Source organism: the organism of the source record quoted next, unplaced genomic scaffold (genome assembly GCF_019419815.1).
Source record: "Pyrus x bretschneideri cultivar Hongxiangsu unplaced genomic scaffold, Pyrus_bretschneideri_v1 Contig4, whole genome shotgun sequence".
In the NCBI taxonomy this organism is placed as follows: Eukaryota; Viridiplantae; Streptophyta; class Magnoliopsida; order Rosales; family Rosaceae; genus Pyrus; species Pyrus x bretschneideri.
In genome coordinates this window covers 700,469-709,764 of record NW_025999723.1, presented here as the reverse complement: position 1 = coordinate 709,764, position 9,296 = coordinate 700,469, and the positions used below count along the sequence as shown (strand labels likewise).

The 9,296-nt window shown below is 40.0% G+C and overlaps 2 protein-coding genes across 8 annotated transcripts; both read right to left on the bottom strand.

Moving 5' to 3' along the window:
• Positions 1-516: 516 nt before the first annotated feature.
• LOC103951541 (zinc finger-containing ubiquitin peptidase 1) lies at positions 517-2,842 on the bottom strand. 2 transcript variants are annotated; one of them, XM_009362952.3, is made up of 6 exons: positions 2,636-2,840; positions 2,426-2,543; positions 1,202-2,067; positions 969-1,080; positions 758-853; positions 517-676 (listed from the first exon to the last, which is right to left on the bottom strand). In XM_009362952.3, exons 1-6 carry the CDS (start codon positions 2,692-2,694, stop codon positions 593-595), a joined length of 1,335 nt encoding a protein of 444 aa, XP_009361227.2. In that variant the 5' UTR covers positions 2,695-2,840; the 3' UTR covers positions 517-592. The 2 variants fall into 2 exon arrangements, 1 of the variants encoding a protein (XP_009361227.2); XR_001953504.2 differs by having other exon boundaries at positions 630-676; positions 969-1,097; positions 2,636-2,842.
• Positions 2,843-3,359: 517 nt separating this feature from the next.
• Positions 3,360-7,565, bottom strand: LOC103951543 (autophagy-related protein 13a). Of its 6 annotated transcripts, none has more exons than XM_009362956.3 (5): positions 7,341-7,562; positions 6,952-7,052; positions 5,380-6,862; positions 5,107-5,288; positions 3,360-3,936 (listed from the first exon to the last, which is right to left on the bottom strand). In XM_009362956.3, the coding sequence occupies exons 3-5, from the start codon at positions 6,718-6,720 to the stop codon at positions 3,633-3,635; spliced, it is 1,827 nt and encodes a 608-aa protein (XP_009361231.2). In that variant the 5' UTR covers positions 6,721-6,862; positions 6,952-7,052; positions 7,341-7,562; the 3' UTR covers positions 3,360-3,632. The 6 variants fall into 6 exon arrangements, with proteins under 6 accessions (XP_009361231.2, XP_048421395.1, XP_009361230.2 ...); XM_048565438.1 differs by having other exon boundaries at positions 6,952-7,047; XM_009362955.3 differs by having other exon boundaries at positions 5,380-7,052.
• Positions 7,566-9,296: the final 1,731 nt, after the last annotated feature.

Genomic DNA, 9,296 nt, shown 5'->3' with positions numbered 1-9,296 from the left:
TTCATGTATGTGAAATATCTTAATAAAAACTAATAACAGGAAACAAAATCGATTTCTAGGTGTCGAAAATCTTCGGACTGTTTTACATGCCACGTGATTGTGTCTGCCACCAAATCTTCCAGGCATCCCCAACCCCTCCAGCACTCTTTCCATGCTGCCCGATTGTGTCGGCCACCAAATAACCAATATGTCCCAGATTACGAGCTGGCCAAACATCACAGCTCCCTAGCAGCTGAAGAGTCGGAAGATCTGAATCCCTGACCTCTCTAGCACTCTTGCACATAGAAAAGCTATTAAGAGTAACGCATTTCCTCAAAGTCAATCTATCATTCGTCAAGACCATTTGTACAGAACAAGTCAACAAAAAAACTGCAACTGCAATATCTTCAGAAATCAAATTGTCTTTCGAAGGCTCGGGCAGGCAAACCATAAAACAGTGAATGTCAAAGTTCTCTTTTAGGCTGCATTGATCCCAAATGTATCTCATCTGTCTCTTTCCCGTCTCATCGTATATAAGCGAACTATCCGTTCCTCTAGCCAAGAAACGACTCGAAAACCTTCTATCCGGGTCTCAAATGTACAACAGGATCCTCTAGAATTCAAGAAAGACGCTTTCCATTGTCTTAAGCAACTCCTTTTCCTCCCCGCTTGCAATTCCAGGATCGATATAGCACAACTGAACAAAACCGTTACATCAACTCCAGTCCCAGAGCGTAATCAAAACCAAAGGCAAATGTAAGGTTTAAATGGTCATTACCTGGTACTGTGGCTTTTTCAGCGTGTGAACCCCTCTTTTTACAAACTTCTGCCATCCTACCTTTTCTCTAAGCGATCTTTCCAGATCTTCCGTTCTCTGCAATTATGTGTCACAAGATTGAAAATTAAATTGTATTCAATAGTGTATTGCAAAATAAAGGATGATAACTTCAAGATGCACCACGGATCCATAAAAACAGGCGGGAAATTACATGGCCAGGGTCTAATATTAAGAGATTGTGCTGGAGCATCCCATTATGTTGACGCTTGACTTGAATCCCAACAATCGTTCTCGAATGTCCATCATGTTGGAAGTACAAGGGTCTGCTCGAAAAATCCCTCTACAAATTAGAACAAATTATAAAACATAGTGCTTGAATGCATTTTGCTCTCTTGGTACTACAGCTACTGATCCAAACAGGAAAAATACAAAAAAAAAACTTACGTTTTGTCACTGACAATGACCTGATGATTTCCAGATTTGGTAAAATTATTGTCAGAAAAGTAGTTCCAGATCCAATCAATGAGAACCTGACGACCGTTGTTTTTCCTTGTAAACTTATTTCCCGAAATCTCATCACTTGTGCTACCCATAGAGTCACCAAGCTGGATATTAGAACCTCCTGAATTTTCAAGTCCACTGGAACTTGCTTGAGTAGTATCATGATTCCTTACCAACAAATACCTATCCATCGGGCCACGAACCTGGATTGCTTTCCTCTTTCCGCCATCCTGTATTCTCTTTACCTCTTTCCCAAGACTTGAACCAGGAAGAGAAGGATAAAATGTTTCAAGTTCCTTGGGACCAAAATCCACTACCCTTGCTCTAAGTCCAAAAGAACGGAAAAGGGCAGCACATTCAGTAGCTCCAATCCATTTTCTTGAGCCATAAATGTTGTTAGCAAAATGATCAGAACCAAGTGTATCAAAACCCTTTTCCCAAGCAATCTCAAGCCACCTTTGAAGTGATGGGATATCAGGAACAAAACCTGAACCACCAAACAAAACCTCCCGAGCTTCTTGCCTCTGCACAAGCAAGTGGGAGCTAAGCATTTGGATGTTACGCCACCCGCAACCCCACCCCTTGTCCTCGGATTGAATGCTCTGAAAATGATCAATATAACCGGACACAATAGTGGTTGTATTTCCATGTTCTAACTCCAAACAGCCTCTGAGCAATGCCATTAAGCCACCTTCAATCTTGTGGAAAGTAGTCCTAGTCTGTAAAGCAATCAAGCAAGAAACTTTTTCCTCCATACTAATGTCTCCATCACATTGCCAACATGGTAATTCACCGATTGCTTGATTATTCTGCGGCGCGTATCAATACGAAACCAATAAATCAGTAGACTGAGCTTCGGATTACAGATTAAGCAACAAATAACAAGAATAAAATAAATAAATAAATAATATTTTTTCAAAGAAAAACAAATAAAAATCTGTTCTTTTTTCTTATATGCTTTCGATGAGCATGGAATAAGTACTCGTTTAGGACTGCTTCCTTAGGAATCACTTATGCTCAAAGTGTTTCTGCTATACTATTAATTGCTTCTATAAGTCTATGGTTTTAATTTTTCTGTCATAAGCGCTTTTGATTGTCAGAAAACACTTTAGACTTCAAAAGCAATTCCGAAAAAAAGTAATAGGCAGAAAGTAGAAGAGTAGCTACCATGGCTGATGGAGGTGAAGCAGGAGCGAGAGAAAGCTGTTGGGCAAACTCCAAATCCCTCGCCAGTTGCTCATCGACCTCATCATCCTCAACCTCCTCAAAGTGACCGTTGGCGTGCCTGCAATTCGAATTCATACCATTACAATTTCAACCACATAAAAAATTCACAAAAAAAAAGGGATTAAATTTATTTGCAGCATATTGTAATACCTTTCAAGTTCGGCGGACAGAACTGTCAAATCACAGAACGGGCAACTCGAATAATCCATTGCTCGGATACGAGAGTATCGACCAAATACACAATTTTTACGGCGGCGGAGCTGCTGAAGAACGCCGAGGGCCTCCGCCGGTGCGCGCGCTTTGCTTTACTCTTGCTCGAACAGCGCGGTTGCTCTTTCTTTTTCAACCACGCACGTGTGTTAGTAAACCTCACCTGAGAAGGAATGGCGCAAGCCGAAAGAGTCAATTATACCCTTACTATTTTGTACTTTACGAGGGTGATACGGACATTTCATATTTTACCTTATTCTCATATTGGCCTCAGGGTCATTGCATATTTTGTAAAATATATTTGCCAATTGGGGTCCAAGAACTTGAGTATTTCATTTTGGCCCATCTTCTTTGTCAATTTATGAAGTTATGAATAGCTCAGTTGACTAAGGAGTGTTCAACCCACCCTTGTACCTGAGGTTTCGTTTTGAGTTCAATTCTCTCTCGATATTGCTTGTATAAAGAAAAACATTCAGATATATATTGTTGATTTCGATGCTTTATGATATGGAATGTTGGGCGGTTAAAAAGCAACACGTGCAAAACTGAGTTTAACAAAAAAATGGATAAAACAACACCAGACACAGCGGAAAAGGCAAAAGATTGAGGTAAACGAAGTTTCTCCAAAAGAGAGAGCTTGTGAAGATGCGAATGCTAGTTAGGGTACACGAGAAAGGATATGGTTAAGACCAAGAATATCCGAGGTAAAGTAAGAGTGGCCGTAATGTAAGCAATAAGGTATACACACTTTCTAAACATTAATGGTCATTAAAGTTCCAGTAAACTGAATTAAAGATAGTAACTAAGTTTTCGGTATACAGGCTGTTCGTCCTCCATTCAGTCTATCCACATGAAAATGTATGTAATGTTTTCAGATTTTGAAACCATAGCGCGGCTGGCGCTCAACTTGGGCAACACTTGCAGCAACTCCAACTCTTTATGATTCGTCTTTAGCAAGCACCCGCGTTCCGCTCTTGGAGAGTAGAAGGTCTTTCATATCTCGGTAGCTTCTGAGCTCCTCCAGTGCATCGGATGTCTTCCGCGGCATAAAGAAACCAGAAGCCGTAGCAACTCCTCCCTCATGCTCATTCTTCCCAGACCGGGATGAGTAACAACTTGAATCTTGGCGCAGAGGCGGAGCTGTCCTCAGCATCTGAACCAGAACGCCGACAGCAGCATCTTGTGATTTTCTACCCATTGGCAGTGACTGAGATATGAACTCTGAAGGCCTTTTGCCATCACTGTTAACCCAAAATGTGAAGAGAGAAATATATGATGATACGGAGCAAGCTATGCATCTTTTTCAGCAAGCAATATCCTAAATGTAAATTCAGATTGTGTGTATACGATAAGGCAAGAAAAGACATGTCAATTCAAGTCATTTAAAGTAAATAACCCGTCAAACATAGTAATCATACGTTTCCATTTCTTACGTTTTCAACATACCATGCACATTACCAAAAGAATCTAGCTAAGAAAACAATAGTTACAATCTCTAACGGAAAGTGAATTCCGATACAAGAGCTGAACCAGGCAAATGATAGATCATGACCATGTAAGCAAATACAATGGTTTTTAATTTTGTTTGTACCATACTTGACCAATCCCGAAACTACTAAGCACCGGTCAACAGCATACCGTCAAAGACCCACAAGACTTTTCCTCCAACCAGGAGGCCAATCACAACACGACACATGTCGGTATCAGAAGCCAATCACAACACGACACATGTCAATATCAGAGGCCAATCACAACATGACACGTGTCAATGTCAGAACAAAACTAGAAACTCTCTTCTATAAAAGGGGATCATTCTCCCACAATAATCCCTAATGTCATTTGTACTAAACTATTCACTAGAACTCACTAAAAGAGATCTTGAACCTATGTATTTGTGTAAACCCTTCACAACTAATGAGAACTCCTCTACTCCGTGGACGTAGCCAATCTGGGTGAACCACGTACATCTTGTGTTGTTTGCTTCCCTATCTCTATTCATTTACATACTTATCCACACTAATGACCAGAGCAACCTAGCGAAGGTCATAAACCTCACACTTTCTGCTGTACCGAAGTCCTCGCCGATTTTGTGCATCAACAAATTTCATCACAGGGATTCAGGTACAAAAAAGACCCAACTATGTTCTGTTATTTACTGCTTCTTTTATCCAGATTCCATCATAAAATCCAAAAGTTCAAGAAGACGGAAGCAAATAACCATTACGGTGAGCAGCATGAACAATGCATGCAGTAAAGTAGTCACAACAATTATGGTGGAAATAAAATTATACCACTACAGAAATCAAAATTTATCTTAGGTCAAAAATGGGCAATGACTGCAAATATATGCATATATACCATAGAGATTCGACCAAAAAGAAAATTTGTATACCATAAAGATTATTAAGTACCTGGCTTGAGAATCTGGTGTATCAACATCATCCACGTCAAACGGACATGAGAACTCAAAATCATCCAAATCATCCTGGAAAGACAATCTACTCGAGCTTCTAGAAAATCCAACACGTGGTGAGCCACTAGATGACAACAATCCTGAGAAACGCCCTGAATCATCTTTGCTGTCTTTCATCACCTATGAAACAAACAAAAGCTGGTGTTATAGAAACTGTGAGAAACAATTTACTTCAAGACCACAGGTTGCATAATCGGAAAACAGGGACTACCTTCTGACCAATGTAATGATTTGAACTTCCAGGGTGAGTCTCTCCGGCCCTTGAAACCTCCAACTTTCTGATTGCCCTGATTCCAGATGGAGACTCTTGAGAGGAATGATCATTTCTTGTGCTTCTGGGTGATAAAGGAGGAAGAGGATTTCTACTTGGATCAGAAAAATTGGGGGATAAGTATCTAGGGCCCCCCATTGGAAGGGGGATGCTTACAGGGGCAGTTCCTGAACGAATTCGTGTTTGCATAGGATTGAAATTACCACTGGACAAGTATGCTGGGGGTGATGGCGACGGGGATGGCGAAAATGGAGGTGAAAGCTGATACTCATCTGAACTCATATTTCTTTTATGACTTAGAGGTCTATAGTTTTGACCTCTATTGTCAAATGTATCAATAGGAGGAGATCCAACATCATGTGACATAGGAGATGCACGATATGCAGGTGGAGATCCAACTAAGGGTCTATAGCCACTTGTCCAGCTGTGTGGGCGTTGGTGTGGCACACTGGATGGCGGTCGTGCTCCTCTCGACAGAAAGGAAGTTGCACTAAAACCCTTCCCTGATGAGGGGAAAGACCTCAGGGGGTCAGCGGCAGGACTACCAACATAATCAGTAATTATCCTCGGTGGCATTGGTGCTGAAGGCTCAAGATTGAAATCAGCTAGCATTGGACGGTAATTCACAGATAAAGAAAGGCGGCCAGGATGAGCCTCTACGGGAGCAAAACTGAACTCCTCCATCAATTCCTCCTCCGCCCTTGAGAATGGATCTCTAAGTGAAGACACCTTGTAGATAATATCAAAATTGTAAGTCTGACTAGATGTACTTAGCTGTCTGAAGATCCTATAAGCTGGAAGAAGTCTCATATACGAATAAACAGTACGTAAAAGAATGATTGACTTCTTGTATGTCTTTTTGTAAGAGGCTGAAGTGTCACCAGTTTGGGGAGCCACAGCCCTTGGAGTTTCGTACTGGACAACCCACCTCTCTATGATTGTCTCAACAGACGTCCCCTCCACTGTATTCGCATACAGATTGTCAACAGAAGAACTAGGTCCTCCGCGAACAAGTATAATGTCAATTATCATAGGATCCATTACACTTCTGTGCCAAAAATTTAAATTCTCAAGAGCTGCAGGGCGGTCTCCTAGTATTAAGTTAAACCACTTGTCACTCTTTCTCACTTGAGTTGCAGATGACAGGTCACCGCTGCGATCATGTGGGTGAAGAGAAGGAATCCTAGAGTCCAAAACAATATGCAAGCTTTTCAATAGAAATTGGGAAACAATCTGTTCCATTTTCCCCGATTCGAGCTGAGAATTATTCTGAAAGTCCATAATTCCTGAAAACTAAATCTTTAACTAGACTCCCACTCCCTCTCATACAGCATTTCAATCAGAAGCAACCGGTACCCACAAAAACCTCACCTTGCGCAAATCACTCAAAAACAACAACCCGAATTCGGATAAAGTCTTGATCCTGCATTAAACTATACAACTATTTGATGTGCTCCAATGCAATTCTCGGATTAAACGAACAGACAAAACCAGTGAAAATTAAACACCCACTTCAGGAAATCTTATTCAACCATCGATTAGTAGTTCAGAAATGCCAGAACAAAATTAAATTCAACCATTGGCAATGATGATGGTGCCGTGTTGCAGCTACTCTGCATACAAAAATGGAGAAAAATCAAATGACCCAAATAAACCCACATCCGAAATTCAACATGCAAAGCATTCCCTGACCCATTAAGCTTCTGAAAGCAACGGATCAAGCATATCGGGCAAATGGGTCCTCGGATGATCCAACAAGAAGATCATTAAATTAGTAATAAATTAACAATTTTAACCAAACATAAATAATCAGATTACGTTAAAAACGAGAGATCTAATCTTCCCAGATGATCTTGAAAACGTTATTAGACAAATAAATGATGTGGAAACAGGAAACTTACTGAAAGAAAAGAGCGATGATAATTTGGAGTTGTTCTTCTGCAATGCAAGAGAGAGAAGGAGAGGGAAGGGAGAGAGAGGAGCGCCTAGGGATTGCGTAGAGCAGGAAGAGCACACGTATCTCCCTTCTTGCTCAGTTTGTTCGATTGTTTGAAGTAAGCATTTTCAAATTTTGTTGAATAAAAAATTGCTCAATCATTTGCGTCAAAGTTATGTCATAGCAAATGGTCTGACTTGAGGATGAGGGTGACGATATAAAATGATATTATCTACGTTGATGTAACAGAAAGACGATGGATTTAGTCTCATAATAAATGTGTAATAATGTAATTTAAATTTATATTTAGTTAAAAATAAACATAAATCTTTTTGGTTACAAGTGAAAGAAAATACCGTTATATTATGGTATTAAATTATGGGTAAGGGAATAAACTTGAAACATGATGATTGATTTTGTTTATTTATTGTATTAAAAATAAAAATCAATTTTTTTGTCCAGTAAACTTAAATAATTAGATTGCAATAAAATTAATAATTTTATTTAAATATCACCTTTTATAATTCATAATTTTATTTATTTTTTGTCTTAAAAGATAATTTAATTAATCCGATAGAAGGTTACAAGCCAACACAAAGGAAGGCAAATAATCCAAATATATTGGGAGGAATAGATACATGAAAGCCCAACTCAATTAAATAAACTAAAACGGAAACCCAAATTCCTGATTTTTGACTACAGAAAGCAACTTCTGCTGCCGTCACCTCCACGAAAGTCTTGCCAACAGCTACTGAAGCAACAACACTAGAGAAAACAACCGAGTGGTAAAAACGAACAAGACATCGCAACACAAAAGTACCAAACCCGCAACAAGAAGCACACCACATCAAAATTTCTTTACCAAAGATGCAAAACCAAAAGATAGTTACTAGATCCAAATCCCATTCACAAATCTTTGCAAATATATACAAACACAATACCATATGGGTAAAAGGTGAGGTTAAGGGGATATGTAAAATATCCTTACTTTGGCCAAAGCTGCAATACAGTTGGCCTCGATGAAAATCTAGCAAGCCGTTTTTTTTTTTTGGGGGGGGGGAGGGAGGGGAGGGATAGTGAGGGAGAGAAATAAATCTGGCAACCATATTCGGCCCAGAGTCTATCGATCAGAGCAAAGGGTGGGGTAGGGATGGTTTTATGGGGAAGGGAGGTAGAGGGGAAAAGAGAGGGGAGATGGAGTTTTGGGTTTGGAAAAGAATAGTTAGAGGAGAGGGAGGGGTGGAGAAGAGGGACATGAAGCTAAAAAGTAAGACAAACTCATGGAAAAATTTGAGACAATATCAAGGAAACTGACAAAAGGGAAAATTGAAAAAGAGAGAAAAGGATCAAGAGAAAGAGGGAAGAGGAAAACAAGGAACTTGGACAAGAATAGCCACCGGCACCCAATTCAAATGCTAAGGCCGGCGGCAAAGGAGTTTGCAAGTTTGGTAAATCAAAGAGAATTTCACGCATTTTAATTCATAACTTTTTTTAGTAGTAATTCATAACTTTTTTAGTAGAGGGGTTATAATTATATAGTTAATTGGTAAGAAGTAGAAAAGTTGGTGGGGAATGGGGATCATCAACCCGCATCTGAAAACACAAACATCATTCATACTTATGGAAAGAGTTTGTGTGTGTTCTTCTCTGATAGGTGCCACATACCAGGCCCGTGCAACTAGTACAAGTTATTTTTTCTTGAGATGGATCTTTGCTGCCTCTGCAATGGTAACGAATGGCTCGATAGAGACGAGTGAGGAGGCGTTGGGAGCATCAGTCGTCTCTTCCTTGACATCATACTCGACTGTGGTTTTGATGATGCAGCAGCAAAAGCCAAGAGGGTTCCAATTCCCCCGGCAACTCCTAATTTCTCTGTGACTTCAAACCGAACACGGTATAGGCTAAGTCCAAAATCCAGAAG